This window comes from Pipistrellus hanaki, assembly GCF_964339955.1.
Source record: "Pipistrellus hanaki genome assembly, chromosome: 16".
Classification (NCBI taxonomy): Eukaryota; Metazoa; Chordata; class Mammalia; order Chiroptera; family Vespertilionidae; genus Pipistrellus; species Pipistrellus hanaki.
The window spans coordinates 11725469-11744586 of NC_140518.1; the positions used below are offsets into that span (position 1 = coordinate 11725469).

Sequence of the window (19118 nt, forward strand, 5' to 3'; positions counted from 1 at the left end):
CTCGACCCCACTCGACAAAGACAACTCCATGACAGAAGAGTTTCCCTTCCCATAGGTCACCTTCTCTGACCTGGGTTGGGCATGAGGCAGAATAGAATACTTCCTGAGGCTAAAGTTTAATGACAACAATGAACCAAGTAACCAGTGGGGAGATTCCTGAACAAAGTTTCCTTTCAGTGGTCCCATCTTCCAGAGGACATCTCGAAAGTTTAGTATCTCTAAGTATTAAGGCCTAACATCCCACTACCTAACAAAAGTGGCTCTCTGTGCCTAAGCTAAGCTGCATTCCTGGCTGTCACAAGGAACAAGGGTGCCAGGAAAGCAAAACATCCTACAATGGATGGAATAGTCTATGCTATGTCAACAGCACCGCCACTGACAAACGCTACGTAACAAAATGGCCCTTGTACACAGTGCCAGGGCTACAGAAGCAAGAGGTAACAAAAAAGATCATTTTAAGCTCACTGCTTTCGAAGCCTTACCTTATGAATCCTGAGCTTTTGTGAAGCACCTGCCAGGCAACCATATGGCCCACGCCCGATCCTCAACCTCCACATCTAGATTAATAACCTCTAAGGCATGGACAGGAGCCAGGTTCAGGCCCACCGGCTATTTGTCCAACAAGACACTTGGCTGCATGCTGGCGCAGGCAATGAGCTATGCCAGCTGATTCTTGGACTAAGCACTTGAGAAATGTTAAGCAAGTCTCAGAATGCAGGAGAGTGTGGTCATTGCTCATTGTAGCTGTCATCGGCTCAGTTCTGTAGTGTCAAGCCCTCTGCTGAACATGGAGAAGATGGCAAGTCAGGTCGTGGGAAAACCATCCTAAGCGTCTGTGGGCTCTGGAAAAATATCTGTATTCTGGTACTTCCCCTCTCTCTCTCTGTCCTCAAACATATGCCCCTCAGTAAAGGATCCAACTCAGGTGCCCAGGCCTCCTTTCTAAAAAAAGGCTAATATTTATGAAATAAGTAAATAACGGTATAGTCAAAAACCAACAATCAAGTCTACATTGCAAGGCATCCTTTATATTATAGCTTAGCAGTATATGTGTTTTTCACTAACGCAATAAACCATTCATCTTCTAAACACTAAAACACTGATCTTCCAGTTTCCCATCTCTGTCCCTTTCCTATAGAGCCTAAACATCTGGCCAGGAAACGTATGACTGAAGATTAAATCTAATTCATGAGGCACTTGATTTACTCATTGATATGCTTAAAGACTTCAATCTAGAACAGGATAAGGAAAGAAAGACTATTTATAGAATCAATGGTGATCTCCTTAATGATCGTATCCTTGTTCCCCTCCATCTCTTTGACAATTATATAGGAGGCTGTAAAGGAGGAGTGAATGGATTGTTACAAGGCCTTAATACTTAGAGATACTAAACTGAATTATGTTCAAGAGCCCAAACCCTGAGATGGTGTGGTGTTTGTGGGAGGCTGGAAGGGTAGTAATGTATGACTATCAGACAGGATCAAAACATAAAACAATAGTGATGACACCAATAAAGTGATCTCAAAGAAATAGTTATTGTTATGGAAAGGAGTATTTAAAAAAAGGCAGGTAAGAAACAAACTGTTAGGAGAATGGCGGACAGGGGGATAACAATTCTTGGCTCCTGAAACTGAGAGATTTATGAAACAAACTTAGGATAGTCTTTTTTATTTTTAAAGGTTATCAAGTTTTTACATACTTAAAAGTTGGCTACTCTCCAAAAGAGAAAAAAAAAATGGTTAAACAATTTACATTAAAAAAAAAAAAAATAGGTCAGGCGCTAGCCTATTTGGCTGTGGATAGAGAGCATTGGCCTGCAGAGCAAAGGGTCCCGGGTTCAATTCCAGTCAAGGACACCAACCTCGGTTACAGCTCCTTCCTGGCCCAGGCCTTGGGGCAGGCACATGCAGGAGGCAACCCATCTATGTGTTTCTCTCACATTGATATTTCTGTCTTTCCCTCTCTCTCCCACTCTCTAAAAATCAATGGAAAAATATCCATGGGTGAGGATTAAAAAAAATTAAAAATAAATAAATAAGTCTAGCCCTGGCTGGGTGGTGCAGTTGATTGGAGTATCGTCCCATAACCAAAAGGTTGCAGGTTCAATCCCTGGACAGGGCCGCATGGCAGGCAACCAATCATTGTTTTGTTTTGTTTTTTCTCTCTCTTTTCTTCCTCTCTTCTCTCTCCCCCATCCTCTCTCTCTCTCTAAAAAAAAAAAAAAAAAAAAAAAAATCAATAAACATATTCTCAGGTAAAAATTAAAAAATAGACAGGTAGGCTTGGCAGTTATAGCACAAGACAGATTTAGCTAATGTGGACAACCCTCTACCTCATCTTCAATTCACAAAGTCATACATTACAAACACTGAAAAATGCCAGATAAAATGCAGCATATTTGAAACTGCTTAGCTCATTATGAGATATTACTTCACATTCATTTGGACAGCTATTATCAAAACAACAGAAAATAAGTGTTGGTAAGGGTGCAGAGAAATCAGAATCCTTTTGCATTGCTAGTAGATATATAAAATGTATGGTGATTTCTTTAAAAATTAAACAGATTAGCATATGACCCAACAATTCCAAATCTGGGTATATACCAAAAAAAGTGAAATCAGGGACACAAGTGGATATTTATATACACATGTTCATAGCAACATTAATCACAATCACCCAAAAATAGAAGCAACCCAACTGCCTATCATCAGATGAACAGATAGACAAAATGTGGTATATACATACAATGGAATATTATCTAATGTGGCTCAGTGGTTGAGTGTTGACCTATGAACCAGGAGGTCACAGTTGGATCCCTGGTCAAGGCACATGCCCAGGTTAAGGGCCCAATCACCATTGTGGGGTGTGCAGGAGCCAGCCAATTATTATTCTCTCTCATCATTGATCTTTCTATCTCTCCCTCTCACTTCCTCTATGAAATCAATAAAATGATTTTTTTTTTTAAAGGAAGGAATTTCCAACACTTTCCTCAACATGGATGAACCTTGAGGTCATTGTGCTAATAGTCACAAAAGGACAAGTACTGTATGATTTTACTCAGTATTCAAACTCAGGAGGGTGATCTGGGTTGCGGAGGTCCCCTCTGAGGAGCAAAGGGACCCTGGCCCACATCAGAATCCCCAGCTTTAGGATTCCAGTGCCAGGAAGAGAAGTCCCCAGGATTTCTGGCTGTAAAAGCCAGTGGGGTTTGTGGCTGAGAGAGACAGAGGGCTGCTGGAGACTCAGGTGTTCCTCTTAAATGGCCCACACACATTTGGACTCCCTCTGAACTGCAATTCTAGGCAGCAGCTCAAAAGGCACCTGGGACATCGAGGAAGGCACTGAACTGTCTGGCATCAGGGTCAGCCTGGGCGCTATATATGTTCCCATCAACCTGGCTATGGCTGTTAGGCCACCATGGTGATTCCCTAAAACCCAACTTGCTGTTCCAACCCAAGCTGTTTCCAGGGGCTTTTCCATGCAAATGGTCTGTCTTCAGACTGTTTTAAAATCTCTCAAGCAGCATCTAGCCTAGGGGTGTCGAACTCAATCAGAGAAGGGGCCAAAATCTAAAATCCAGCCTAAATCGCGGGCCGAATGGTTTACTGAACAGTCATAAACTGACAATGTCATAAACTGACAGCGGAGTGCAGTGATGACAGCGCGGTGCGGGCCACATTGCAAGGCCTGGCGGGCTGGATTTGGCCCGCGGGCCTTGTGTTTGACACATGTGCTCTAGCCTGAGCATGCCCTGGACCTCCGTTAAGTGGCTCTAGGCCTGGCACTCAGCACCCAGCCTTGGTTCACAACTTGTCTTCTTCTGGGCACCTCCAAGCCCAGCACAACTGCAGCCAACTGCAGATTGCTTTGTAGCTCAGGCAAGGTGGCCTTGGGCAGGGGCACGGATGGTGGCTGACCTTGACCTGCATCTCCTGGAATGTCCCAGAGCCATGGCAAACAGCTGCAGATCACATCGAAGCACCACCCAACCACCTCCACAAGAGACACACTCAAGGGGCAGACTCAGCAGGCACCAGAGCCCTGCTGAACCAAGTTCTGCTCTGTGGAATGGACCCCAGAACAGCTGATCCGCCACGGTGGTCACAGCCAGTCTTCACAGCCAATCAGCCTGAGGGTAAATCCCTCCCACTGAGGTGCCCAATCAAAGCTCAACTACAACAGGAGGGTGTACACAGCCCATACAGGAGTGCGCAACTGGAGTGCCCAGCTCAAGGGAATGGAGAGGTGATGTCAGTGGATGCTACAGGACATCTACCACATAAAATTAGAACTCTTAGGGGAAAATATTTTCATTATTACTCTTTTTTTTAAATATATTTTTTATTGATTTTATACAGAGAGGAAGGGAGAGAGACAGAGAGTCAGAAACATCGATGAGAGAGAGTCATCGATCAGCTGCCTCTTGCACACCCCCTACTGGGGATATGCCTGCAACTAAGGCACATGCCCTTGACCGGAATCGAACCCGGGACCCTTCAGTCCCCAAGCCGACGCTTTATCCATTGAGCCAAACCGGTCCCAGCTCATTATTACTCTTGATTGTAAAAATCTTCCTTATGTTCTTTATACCTGGATGAAATAATTTTTGAGACTGCTAAAACCAGCAAATATAAGATGCATTTATTGCGTAAAATTAAGAATGGTTCAGGCTATATAAAGGTAGTTGGATGTAAAATGTGCTAAATCTCAGCTTCTAGAAGAGTTGATTTTGAACTCAATCATCCTTTGAGAGAAGACATACCAGCTCGCATAATTTCATCAACCAGGAGAATGTTCGCAGCAATCACTGTGCTGAAGAAAAGGGTGATAAGGTGAGTAAAACCTACCAACTCCTCTTATCTTTTCTCCATAGCAATCTGTAGCTACTAAAGGTACTTTGTTTTTCAGTGATGTTGGTATGAGATTTTCTGAGACACAGCTATTATAAATACAAAGATTACCAATTCTTTTGCTAATAAAGTGGAAGCTTGATTGTATTTTCCAGCAAAACTGACCTTATTTTTGGCACATGATATGATTTTCCCACTATGCACTGGTACTATTTCAATAAAGTCATTTCTTTCCCTTTCCCCTCAAATAATCAGAAAGATTAACATTTTCTATAACTTACCTTGCTAGAACAAAAATGTTAAAAGGGACTATAAAATGGCAGAAGTTAATCTTAATAACTGAATACCATGCCTTTTCATACACTTAGCCATTTCCCCAATGTAGGATGGCAAAAACAATAGAAAAAAATTTAATGTTATCAATTATATCCCCAAACGTCTTTCTCTTATTAAAACAAGCTTACCAAGAGTGAAGAAGTTGTTTTTTCACACAATAATTATCCCAAACTCCTGCATCAGCTGCTACCATTGGCTCTCCTGCAAAGCAAAAACAATTTTAATACTATAATTTATAATAATAAAAGGGTAATATGCAAAATTAGACTGGACGTCCTTCCCGATGACCTTCCAGACGAAGCCACAATGGCGAGGGCCAAGCCCCTTGCACAAATTCCGTGCGTCGGGTCTCCAGTGTTAATATATTAACATCTGTTGTATATTCCAACAATATTTAATATGCCACCAAAACTAGTATTGTCACAGTAACCAATGACCTCCATGTTGTCAAATCCAATGGTCAATTCTCAGGCCTCATCAATCAGCAGCACTTAACATATGATCATACCCTCCTGACCTTCCTTCACTTGTCTTCCTTCACCTGCTGTTTGTTTGTTCTTTGTGTGTGTGTGTGTTTTTCTTTTGCACTAGTGGCTCCTTTTCTGTCTGCTTTGCTGCTTCTTCCTCTTCTTCCCTAAGCTCTTACTGTTGGAGTACCTAAAAGCTCAGTGCTGGATTCTTCTCTTCTCTCTACAATAACTCTTAGATGATCTCCTCTAGTCTCCTCTACTCATATACACTCTGATGACTCTCAAGCTTTTATCTCCAAACCAGACCTCTTTCTTGAGCTCCAGATTCATACATCCAACTGTCTATTTTATTTGAAAGTCTACAGATACTTCACAATTAACTGCAAAACTCAATACTGGTCACCACCACCCCAATACAACCTGCTCTGCCCACAGTCTTCTCCAATGGCAATCCCGACCTTCTAGTTGTTAGCTCCTCTGCACAGAGTAGTCAGTGATCCTTTTAAACATAATTAGGCCATGTCACACATCTGCTCTAAATTGCTCCCTATTCCACTACAGTAAAAATCCGAGACTTTAGACTAGCCTCTATGCCCCTACATGACTTTCTACTACCTCCCCAATCTCCTTCCTCCTCCTCTATATTGTCTGAAAAATGATTTTTTTCCACTGGCCATTCCTTCGGCCTCGGATACTCTTTCCTCAGTGCCCCACATGGCTACATTCCTCACTTCTTTTTATTTTCAATAGACATATTCTCACTGATGACTATCCTCTTTAAATTGAAACCCCCTCCCAACCCTCCTATGCTAACATTCACAAACATCCTTATACTGTTATTTTATTTCCTTCATAGCATTCTTTAAAAATGCTAAAAATAACGTATGTATTAAGTTTATTTTTTACTGTCTATCCTTGCCCACTACAACATAAGCTCACAAGAACAAGGGCTTTGTCTGTTTTGTTCTGTGTGAATCCCAAGAGTCAAATAACAAGCACTCAATGACTTATTTCTTTTATGAATAAATAATTTTAAAAGTTCAAAAGTAAACTAAAAGGCATCCAAAATTTAAATATTAAAATCATCCAAACCTCCACCCCCTTACTATAAGTTCTGGGTCACTACAGTATAAGCTCTTTCTTTTTATTAGATAGAATTTTAATATTAGATAGCAGATAATTTTTCTTCACTTTCTTACCTGTATTCAAATTAATACCAACAGGTTGTTCTGACTCTGAATACTCAGCCTGAACTTTTACTAGTGTTTCCTGAGGGTCATAACCAGAATTCTGAGCAAGAACCTTGAGAAATAAAAATAACAATAAATATATGTGTGGAATACCTTCACATATATATGTGGAAATATATATATATATATATATATATATATATATATATATATATATATATATATGTGTGTGTGTGTGTGTGTGTGTGTGTGTGTGTGTGTATATATATATATACTTTTTTTTTTAAAGGCACTGCTCTCTAGCCTTGGGAAAATATATATTCACAATATAAAAATCATCTCCCTTTGAGGAATTTCATTCTTAATCTAAATCAAATGACTACTTTATATATCTGGCATTTTTTATATTTACTTAAACATTTTCTCTATGTTCAGCACACTAAATTCTGAGTAGGGTTAGGGTTCTCCCATCCCCACCCCACTAAATTAATTTTCCTCCTTGCAAAAGATTTTAAAAACAGCCGAAACCGGTTTGGTTCAGTGGATAGAGCGTCGGCCTGCAAACTGAAAGGTCCCAGGTTCTATTCCAGTCAAGGGCATGTACCTTGGTTGCAGGCACATCCTCAGTAGGGGGTGTGCAAGAGGCAGCTGATCGATGATTCTCTCATCAATGTTTCTAACTATCTCTCTCTCTTCCTCTCTGTAAAAAATCAATAAAAAAAATTTTTTAAAAAGGTTTTAAAAACAAAAAACATGAAAGGAATTAGAATAGTATTCTTGATTCCTCTAGTTCCTCTAGCCACGTCTTCCAGTTTTTCCTGGGCACTTACAAAAGGAAGCCTGCATATCTGCAGCATCTTTGTGCTCCTCATCAACAAGAGGAGAGTCATGAAGTGTGGCGACAGGGATGAAAATACCTGCACTCCAACCCAGGTTTGATTGCAAGTGGTCCCAACCAACAGTTGACGAGTAAAAAGATATGACCAATGCATACTAGGTTTACCAATTTGCATCAACTAAAGGATCATTATTTACTGACTTTGCTGCTTTGGGGAAAGAAAACCATAGATTTCTCATTCACAAAGATTCCACAAATTATGAATAATTTTAAAGCAATTATCCAAAGAGACTTTGCTAGCATTGTTAGTAATCTTGTAATTCATAGTAATAGCATATTTGAAAGTTTTCCTATGCTTCTAAGTGGTTCATAACCAGGTTAAGACAAAAGCAAAGGAATGGTAGTTCTCTATCCTACTGATATATGAAAAAATATTTGGTTTCTCTCCTTTTATAAAGAATTATAATGAAAATGGAATGCAAGGCCATATTTGGGAGTGCTAAACATCCTGAAGTTCTCACTTTGCACAATTTAAAGTGATAATACTTTGGATACCACCAACAAAATAAAGGTCTGCTCTAAAATCTAATTAAATCTTAAATTGTAAACTTTTTCATTATGATTAATCCAGAAGCATTTTTGAAGGAAATTTTTGGAGTTACTTCAACTTTTGGAACTCAGAGAATAAAGCAAGGGGGTAAATTGGCTATTTCATTAAACTCCTATAAGGATTCTGAGCTGTTATTCCAAAAGTTTCCCTGCTTTCACTATAAAAATATCTTAGACAAACTGTGTGAATAAATGCAAATAAATGTCTGCTGCTAGATAATATATGCAAATTATAATGAAACACCTTATGTGTAATAAGATGCTCTCTGGCCATTAGGATAGTTGTACCTTAGGAATAATGAGTAAGGCATCAGCAAAAGCTTGGACTCCAAGGCGAGCTCTTCCTTTTATACTGTGCTTGTACTTAATAAGAGCTTCAGCTATTGTCACTTCAACTGCACCAGCTCCTGGGACCACACAGCCTATTGGAGGGGAAAAAATTGACAAGACATGTCATACAGAAAAAAGAAAACAGAGAAAAAGGGAACTAGCTATTCAAGTGTGCTTTATTATCTAAAATATATATAAATATATACACAAGTAAAATGAGTTGCACAACTCAGTGATTACTCAGATGTCTTTTTACCATTATTTCATATCTATTTTTTGTCTATCAGATAAATCTGGCCTATTGTTTATAAAATTTATTACTCTATTTTTGAGATATAATTCACATACCCTAAAATTCAGCCTTTTAAAGTATTACTTTTCAGTTGTTTTTAGTATATTCACATTCATGTGCAACCATCACCCCTATCTTATTCCAGAACATTTTTAAAAACAACAACAACCCTGTACCATTAGCAATCAGTCTCTATTTCCCCTTTGCCCAGTCCCTGGCCACCGCTAATCTACGCTTGGTCTGTATGTCTTTGCCTTTCCTAGATGTTTCATATAAATGGAATCACATAATACATAGCCTTTTGTGTCTAGACTCTTTTACTTAGCATAATGTTTTCAAGGTCGTCATGTTGTTCCATATATTAGTATTTATTCCTTTTTGTGGTTAAATAACACTCCATTGTATAGATATACCATATTTTTGTTTATCCATTCATCAACTAATGGATATTTGAATTGATTCCACTATTTGGTTATTATAAAAATGCTGCTGTGAACGTTCAGTTACGTTTTTTGGGTGGACATATGTTTTCAATGGGGCCGGGATGAGCAGGAGCAGCGCAGAGCCCAGCCCGGGAGCGGACCTCCTGGCCACTTGTCGCTTTGCACACTACTTCATCTCCCAAGGGGTCCTGATTGCAAGAAGGTGCAGGCCAGGCTGAGGGATGCCACCGGTGCACGAATCCATGTACCAGGCCTCTAGTTAAATAATAATAGGTAATATTCTTCCCTAATTTTTTTTTTCCTCTTACAGTTTAGATTCAGTGTTATTTTGTATTAGTGTTAGGTGTCCAGCATAGTGGTTAGCATGTTAAGCATCCAGCCTGTTTTGTCTTCTAGATGGAAAGTATAGTGTCAGACACCAGTGACTGACTGGGCGCTTAATGTGTTAGACAATGATAAACTTTACACTGCAACTGAGGTAATGAAATGCGTTCTAAGCAGAAAAAGCTTCTTAATGGTTTTAAAAATTAAAAAAATGATACTACAGCATTGAATTAAGTCCTTTTTCATTTCATAAACCGAAGATAATTAAAATGGCAACATATTATTAACAATATTCCAAAGGGAAAAAGCGTCACAACCCAAACTATAAATTGCCCAAAGTAAAATGAAAGAATAGTTATCATTAATATATTTTAAGGTAGTATACATACCAGATAGATTACCACTTTAAAAATATGAGTTTCATATCCATCACATTCAAAAAAAACTTACCGTCTTCAATGGCATTTCTGATGGCACGAAGTCCATCCCGTACAGCATCCTTGATTTGTGTGAGAGTATGCTTATTTGGTCCCTTAACCAACAAGGTGACAGAGCGAGGGTTAACACAGTCCTCAACAAAAGTGAACTTTTCTTCACCCTAAAGAATAATACAAGAAGATATAACTTTAATATGTAATGCCATTATGTCAATCTTCTTGTGAATTATTCTTGTCAAACATAACTAAATATATGTTAAAAGCAGATAAGTTATATTTGAACTCTTAGTATTTAGGTAAATAAATTATAAAATCTATCCCGAGTATTTTTCAGACTTCGAAATGTAAAACCTGGATTAAAAGTTTCAATATTTAAAAACAGGAGGTAGTTTACTGTTTACTTTCTAACCACTGCCCCCAGAGATACTCACTACTGCATATTCATGTACAAGACCAGCATGTCCCAAGGAATCTACACTGAGGTCTTCAAGAGAATTCACAGCTATTCCACCACAAGCAAGAGTGAGTCTGAAATTACATATATGTCAACATAGGAAAATATAAAGACTAATTTCTTGAAGGTAAAAACATATCTAACATGGAAGACTTCATTGTCACTGTATTATATTGCTTCTAAATCTGTTTTAAATAAATAAATCCTATATAATAAAGAGGGAATATGCTAATTGACTGCCACACCCTTAAAGATGGCGGCCATCCTATCCCCTCAGCCCCACCTGGGCAGCAGGCATGTGGCACGGCTGGGCCCGCCCCCCAGGCAGGTCTGGGCCACTCCATGTGCCTGCCTCTGGAGTCCCCCAGTCCCCTTAGTCCCCCAAGCCGCCCAGGGCCAGCCCAAGGCACAGGCAAGCCTTGGATAGCAGCTGCCCAGTCGCCCCTGGCCGCCCGAGGTAACCAGGCCAGCCGAGGCTTTCACTGCCGGCAGTGGCAGCAGCAGAAGCGTGATGGGGGAGTTGCCTTCTTCTGACCACCGGGTCGCCTCCCGTCCCTGAGGGCTCCTGGACTGTGAGAGGAGGCAGGCTGGACTGAGGGCCCCCTCTAGTGCATGAATTTTCATTCATTGGACCTCTAGTAAATAAATTAAATCTGTTTTAAGATGATGAAAACTGCCCAGCCAGTCTGGGTTGAGTGTCAACCTATGAGCCAGGAAATCATGTTTTGATTCCTGGTCATGGCAGCCCATCAATGATTCTCTCATCTTATTGATGTTTCTATCTCATTCCTTCTCCCTTCCTCTCTGAAATCAATAAAAATATATATATTTTTTTAAAATGAAAACCTTTCTTGTATTTCAACAAAGTTTTGAGGTAGGTTAATCTTGATTTTTGACAGTTACATTATTTACTGAAATCAAAAACAAAATTTGGAATTTGTACACTACTATTTTGCTCAACAATGTTTGCATTTAAGCTAAAAGGAAGATATGGGATAATTTCAATTTAATCTGTTAATAAACTTAGGACATATAATTATCTGCAAGCTTACCTTTCCATATTTCTTCTTTTTGCTCTGCGAAGAGCTACTATATTATGTTTTGCAAGTGCATCTAAGGACAATGGATCAATTCCCTATAATCAAATTAGCACAAAAGTTACAAGCATGTTTTAAGCTAGTGATCCTAAAACTTTTTTATCTCAGCACTGCTTCACGCTTTTAAAAATGATTAAGCCCCTGACAAAATAATCTGATGAGCATTAACAAATCCGGAGACGCAGAAGCATGGAACAGCCTGTCGAACCTCAGAGGGAAGGCAGGAAAGAGTGGGTGGGTGGGTGAGAAGTGATCAACCAATGAACTTCTTTGCATATATGCATAATACATGGGCACAGACAATAGGGTGGTGAAGTCCTGGGATGGAGGGTAGGGGCAGGCTAGAAGAGATCAATGGGGGGGGGGGGGGGGGAGGAGGGACATATGTAATATTTTCAACAATAAAGATTTAAAAAATAAAGTTTATGAAAGGGTATAAAAAAAATGTTAAGCCCCAACGATATGGCTCAGTGGTTGACTTGTCAACCTATGAACCAGGAGATAATGGTTCAATTTCATCAGGGCACATGCCTGGGTTTTGGGTTTTGATTAATGATTCTCTAATCATTGATAGTTCTGTATCTCTCTCCCTTCCTCTCTGCAATCAATAAAAATATATATTTTCTAATTATTAAGAGCCCAAAGCACTTTCGTTTATGTAATCTGCATCTATAATATTTATCATATCATTAAAATTGAGGAATTTTTAAATGTTTATTAATCCATTTAATAGAATAAGAAACCATTTATGTTAACATGAATAATATTTTTTAATTAAAATTTACTCTAGTTTCCTAAATAAAAAATACAGTGAGGGTGAGATACTGTTTTAGACTTTTATAAATCTTTTTAATATCTGTTATATATGTTTTTTGTTTTTTCTATTGATTTTTTTTCCTTTAGGAAAGAGAGTGAAGGAGAGGGAGAGGGAGAGAGAGGAAAGGAAGAGAGAGAGTGACAGCGAGAGGGGGAAGCATGGATGTGAGAGATCAATCAGTTGCTTACTGTACACACCCCTACCAGGGATTGAGCCTGTAGCCTAGGCATGTGTCCTGACCAGGAATTGAACCAGCAAACTTCCTTGCAGGGGATGATGCTCAACCAACTGAGCCACACTGGCCAGGGCTTTAATGTCTGTCTAAATAGAAGGCAGCTGGATTCTCCTATCTGCTTCTGCATTCAATCTGGTGCAATATGTTGTTTTGTCTAAAGTATAAGAAGAAGCCTCACAGAGACATGTATTGGAAAAGAGAGGAATATTTTAATAGCCTTTTCAGATAAATATGGACATTCTTCTTTGATACTATACCAAAACTCGATAAGTGGTTAGTTTCAATGGGAAATATGGAACCATATCAATGAACTCTCAAAACTCGCCAACATTAAATCCATTTCTATCTTGCACTTCGAATTGATTATTAGGCATTTAGAAAATATTGGTTCACTAAGTTAGGCAGAGCTTCCAAATGCTGATACATTCATGGTAATACAATATCAAGTATTTCACCTTTGCTAATATCATCACAAATATTATCAGAAAAGCCTTTTAAATATCAGAAAGCTGTCAAGTTCACAGTGGCAGATACAGGTTTTCCAGAATTCTAATTTTTGTTTGAAGGCTCAAATGTTATCATTGGAAACAAATACCGTCTGTTTTCCTTCAAGTGGCAGGATTGCTGCATTCATTTTTTTAGAAGGAACTACCAAGCACCTATGTCTAAATAAAGATAAATTTGTCTGTCAGTCATTCTTTCCAGTAAAAATGGCATTGCATGATCCTCAATCACACAAGAGCTTTCCTTCAACACAACTGTATTTTGATATGCCACAAAAGTGTTTTGTGCATACTTCATATTTTGTCACACTGAATTATTTAAGGATCAACATTTAATTAAACTAATAAGCTTTACTACTTCTTAAACACATTCCTAAGTGAACTCCCTTTTTTAAAAAACTGCCAGTGTGTAGCAGTGTGGCAATGAAAGGTATGATGACTACTAGTATAGTTTGGTGCTACTGCTTTGATTTGTGCTAAGGCATCAGCAGTTTTGCATCATCACTGCAAATGTCAACACAATATAAAAGCATTATTACTAATGTTATGAAAATAGTTTTGTCTTCACCAACTCCCTGACTCTTAGGGACTCTTTCAGGACCACAGACCACACTTTGAGAAACACTAAAGAACATTTACAAATAGTTAAAATCTAAACATTTTTTTCCTCACCTTTTGATTAATGACAACAAATCCTTTGTTGGAATTAGCACAGACTTTGTCCTTCAGGTCTATTATTTTTTGTACTCTATCATCAATAAATTTTCTTTCAGCTTTTACCAATTTTTCTTTTTCTTGAGCAGTCTTATAAAAGAAACCAGAGCTCACCTCACTAAAATATTAATTAAAAAAAAACAAGCTAGTAAAGGCAGTGGGGAGAAGAGGAAAAGGTAGAAGTTTACACTATACAGTGGGAGGAAAGAAAGAGATTAAAAAATAGTTTTAGAAAAAAATAGTTTTAAATGTTATAAAGAGTAAACGACATACATACGTTTTTTCATATTCTAGTGATACGTTGCAAATAAGGATATATGCATTTTCTACTCGCTTCTTCATTTCTGGGTGACGGGCACCATGATCCAAAACTAATCCTCTGATTAACCTATTAAAAATATGCAATGTTTCTTTCTTTGAATATATACTCTAAAATTTTATATAAAATTATAATTATACTCTTTTTTAAAAAGGTATTTTTATTTATTTCTGAGAGGAAGAAAAAGGGAGAGAGGGAGAAAACATCAATGATGAGAGAGAATCATTGATCGGCTGCCTCCTGCAAGCCCCCAACCGGAGACCAAGCCCACAACCTGGGTATATGGCCTTGGCTTGAATTGAACTTGGGACCCTTCAGTCTGCACAGTCTGACACTGAGCCAAACCAGCGAGGGCTAGAATAACAGAATTGCCAGGGCATACACCTACAATTCATCGTTTCCTTATACCAACTTTAATCCTAACACATAATTAGTAAAATTGGAGAAGATAACCTATTTTACACACTGTGATTGTTAAGGCACAATGAAAGCAATCCAGAATTAGCCTCTAAATTATGTGGCACAAACATATGACACAGCTGATCAAGTAATGAAAAGTAGGCACACAATGAGTTTCTAAGGAACATTTATTTGTTCAAAATAATTATATGGAACAACTGAAAATTGTTCATCTAAATGTCCAACAAAAGAGTACTATTCAGCAAATAATGGCCCAAATATTTCAATCATGAAAACTATGTAATAACACGGAAAAATATTTACAGGGATGGTTGATAAGCATAGAATGACAAATTGCATAAAAAACATTATAACTGTTCTTTAAAAAAAAAAATAAATAAGCACTTTGGCATTGAAAAGAAAAAAAATGAAAGGAAATTAAAGAGTAGGGTTATGCTTGAATGGTTAGGAATACAGATCATGTTGAGGGGTCTTTTTTCCTGTTTTCCAAATATTCCTTCAAAATCTTTATAACTCTTCAAAATTCCTTTATGCCCAATTAGGGAATGGCATTTCTATGTATGAATCTTTTATAACCAATATTTGTTATACACTAAAGATATAATTTTTTGAATAGTTAAATATAAGGAAGTTTTCAGTTTTAATCTAACTAGATTACTCTAACTCCTAACTTAATGTGAAGATATTTTAATTAAGCCGAAACCGGTTTGGCTCAGTGGTAGAGCGTCGGTCTATGGACTGAAAGGTCCCAGGTTCGATTCAGGTCAAGGGCATGTACATTAGTTGCAGGCACATCCCCGGTAGGGGGTGTGTAAGAGGCAGCTGGTCAATGTTTCTCTCTCATTGACGTTTCTAGTTCTCTATCCCTCTCTCCTCCTCTCTGTAAAAAATCAATAAAATATATATTTTTAAAAAAGATATTTTAATTAAGAAACAAACTACATGTTCAATATTCTTCACTCTTCAAACATCCTTTACTGTTCCCTCCACCTCACTCTCAGCAAATGTCCTTGCTTCTTTAAGAAAAAAGAAACAGTCCCATCACTACCGCTTACCAATCCACCAGCACTTAAACCTGAACCTCCTATGATTACGAATGATCTGTCCATGCTCTTCTCTAAGGTTAACTCCTCCACTTGTGAACTGTATTCCATTTCCCCTCCCTGCTCCTGCATTGTTCCCTATTCCCCTAAGTCTTCCTGCCTAAAGGAGCATTCTCAGCAGGATACAAATTTGTCGTAAAAATTCCCATCTTCAAAACAAAGAATTCTTTGTGCCCAGCTGGTGTGGCTCAGTGGTTGAGCATCAACCTATGAACCAAGAGGTCACAATTCGATTTCTGGTCAGGGCATATGCCCAGGTTGCAGATTGCGGGCTCGGTCCCCAGTAGGGGGTGAGCAGGAGGCAGCCGATCAATGATTCTCTCTCATCACTGATGTTTCTCTCTCTCTCTCCCTCTCCCTTCCTCTCTGAAATCAATAAAAATTTATATTTTTTAAAAAAGAAATCTTTGGGTTGAAGCCCCATTCCCATGTTCTCTTCTAGCTACTACCCCATTTCTCTGCTCCCTTTTATAGATAAATTCCTCTGAGTTGTCTACATTTGCATCCTCACTTCTTCCCAAACCATTCTCTCTTGAGCCCACCTTCAATCTGACTGACTTTCATTGCCACCCCTTTACTGAATGAACTTTCATTAAAGTTACCAAAAAACTAAATTTTCCCCAAATCTAATAGTCAATTCTCAGTTCACAACAATTTGCTCAAAATCCCAGCAGCATATGACATAGCTGATTATTCTCTCCTTCTTGAAATACTTTCTTCTCTTAGTTTCTGGGACACTACCCTCTGTTGGTTTTCCTCCTATCACACTGACCACCCTTCTTAGTTTCCTTTGCTGAATGCTCCTTATCTTCTCAATTCTAAACATCGGAGTGTGCCAAAGTTCCCAATCCTTACATTTCTGCTTTTCTTTATTTATATTTACTTCCCAGATGATCTCATCAACTCTTATAGTTGTAAGTAATCCATACACTGATGACTTCCAAATATGTATTTCCAGTCCAGACCACTATGTGCACTCCAGAACATCTCTCCTACTCTCTACTCAACCACTAATAGGCATCTAAAAATAACATTCCCCAAACTGAACTCCTGATTTATTTCCCCAAACCCGCTCTTCCCAATCTTCTTCATGACATTTCCATTTTTCCAGCTGTTCATGCAAAAACCCAAGAGACATCCTGACTCCTTTGTTCCTGCCACATTCTATGTCAAATTACATACCGAGAAATCCTCTTGCTCCTTCTAAGTATACCCTATCTAAACCATTTTCATTTCTCACTTATTATCACAACAGATTCCTAACTGGTCTCCTAACTTCTGCCCATGCACCTCCCACCATATTCCACAGTGTATTCTCCACATCACAACCACAGAGATCCCTCTGAAATATAAATCAAAAATAGTAAGCTAATTTGAACCAACACTAATACCAAAAACAATGTTGGGTTAAAAACAAAAACCCTTTAAAATACTAGAAAGCTATAAGAGAGTAAAGAGCTACAAAATAATTTTCTTCTCAAAACTGAAAAGAAAACCAGAACTCTAGAGGTAAGTAGAGAACTTGGGATCTCCTACTGCAAAGTCATTTGACAATTCAAGCAAATCTGAACTTTGGTTTCAATGACCTCATAATGAGAGGGGGCAGAATTAAAAGTTCAGAGTTCATCCAAGGTACAGTGTCTAATAGAAGGCCCTCTTCACATTAAGTGGGAATCCAATAGGCTGTATACTCAGGGTAAAAACCAGAAGGATGAACTAAAAGCAAGCAGCCCTCACATGAACTTGCAGTTAGAATTCACAACTGGTATTTCCAAAAAGCCTCAGATGTGGATGTAATTTAGTATCCGGGCTCCTTACAGCAGCAAATTCAAATTCTCTGCAGAAAAGCACCTTCACCCTAGGTTGCAAATTATTTCTACAAATACTTTTTTCAAACATAATGAATAGCGCATATAGAAATAAAGTATGATGCGTGAGAAACAGCAAAATACAATAAACACCATAAATAGACAAGCCAGACTTTAAATATTGTAATTATCAGACATGGATTATACAGTGTAGGGCAAAAAGTAGGTTTAAAGTTGTGAGTATGCAAAACAGTTTATTCTTGCATTATTATTAATATTGTATTATTTACTTGTTTTACAATTGTAAACCTACTTTTGCCACCTCTGTATGTTTAAAGAAATAAAATGTAGGTTTGGAAAGATATGCAAGGAATAGGAAATCATAAATAGTGACACTGCAAATTTAATAAACAATCAAATTGAATTTCTATAAATAAGATATATATATATATACCTATTTTAAAAATAAAGTATTTACTGATGAATTATGATATCTGGACTGGCTTCAGAATAATCCAAGTTCAGAACAGGGGAAAGAGAAAAAGAGTCTATAAGGGGTTTTTTAGCCATAATCTGAAAATAGATAAAGATGAGTGACAGACATGTCACTATTCTATCCTACTTCTATATATGTTTAGAATGTTCCATGATAGAACATTTAAAATTAGTTAAGCCTCAAATCAATAAGATGCCATATACTCTGAGTATATACATATTTAGGCAATGTTAATTGCATGGCCCCTCTTACCTCATCATCTCCTACAACTTTTTCCTTTGATTCTGCTGTACGCACAAGGAACACACAAGCACATTTCTGCCTATTATTCCCTCTGCCTAGAATATTCTTCTTCTAAATATTCAGAGACTTACCTTAGTTCCCTAGTTTAATTTCATGTTGCTCTAAAATGACACTTATTCTCACACACACTGTTACTCTAGCCTTTTCAGAGCATTTATTATCACTTATTTGTTCACTATCTCCAACTAGAAATGTAAGCTTCTTCATTCAGCAGAAATTGGCTCTGGTAAGTATCCAATTAACATACGTTGAATGAATAACCAATGAAATTAATGAGAGAATATCTGAAGATAACCAAATATTCTAGGATCTATGTATTGCCAAAGTTTATGTAATTTACTTTGTATCTGTTTCTGATTTGTGCTTCATCTCCATGATTTCTACCATGAAGAGATCGATAGGATAACCCGGTCTTGTAATAGTCAACACAGAATCCACCACAGCCTGAAAGGGAAGTGAAAGAGAACAGTCAATTATTTAGACTACTAAAGAACACCACTGGTCCAGGTAATCCATCACCAGATTAAGCAAGCAAAGAGCTTCGGGCTCCAAAACACAGGGCAAGGCCAAAAGTGCCATTTGGTCATGGACTTTAATAATTACAGCCTAAGTGGATTTCAAAGATCATCAAGTCCAAACCCTTTATTTTACAGATAAGGAAACTAAGACAAGATCTCAAGAAGTTATGATCTTGCCTGGATGGCATGGCTCAGTGATTGAGTATCAACCC

General features: G+C 38.1%; 1 protein-coding gene across 6 annotated transcripts in view; it reads right to left on the reverse strand.

Moving 5' to 3' along the window:
- Positions 1-4625: 4625 nt before the first annotated feature.
- The window catches only part of CCT6B (chaperonin containing TCP1 subunit 6B), a 34333-nt gene continuing 19840 nt past the window's right edge, over positions 4626-19118 (reverse strand). For 5 of the 6 annotated variants that reach the window (XM_084863515.1, XM_084863513.1, XM_084863514.1 and 2 more), the window contains 10 exons: positions 18729-18832; positions 14217-14327; positions 13898-14057; positions 11626-11708; positions 10551-10647; positions 10133-10280; positions 8582-8715; positions 6856-6958; positions 5315-5387; positions 4626-4812 (listed from right to left, as the gene is read on the reverse strand). In XM_084863515.1, coding sequence (XP_084719641.1) covers positions 4740-4812; positions 5315-5387; positions 6856-6958; positions 8582-8715; positions 10133-10280; positions 10551-10647; positions 11626-11708; positions 13898-14057; positions 14217-14327; positions 18729-18832 — 1086 coding nt within the window. In that variant the 3' untranslated portion in view covers positions 4626-4739. The remainder of the gene's footprint in view (positions 4813-5314; positions 5388-6855; positions 6959-8581; positions 8716-10132; positions 10281-10550; positions 10648-11625; positions 11709-13897; positions 14058-14216; positions 14328-18728; positions 18833-19118) is intronic. The other variant, XM_084863516.1, reaches the window with a different exon arrangement.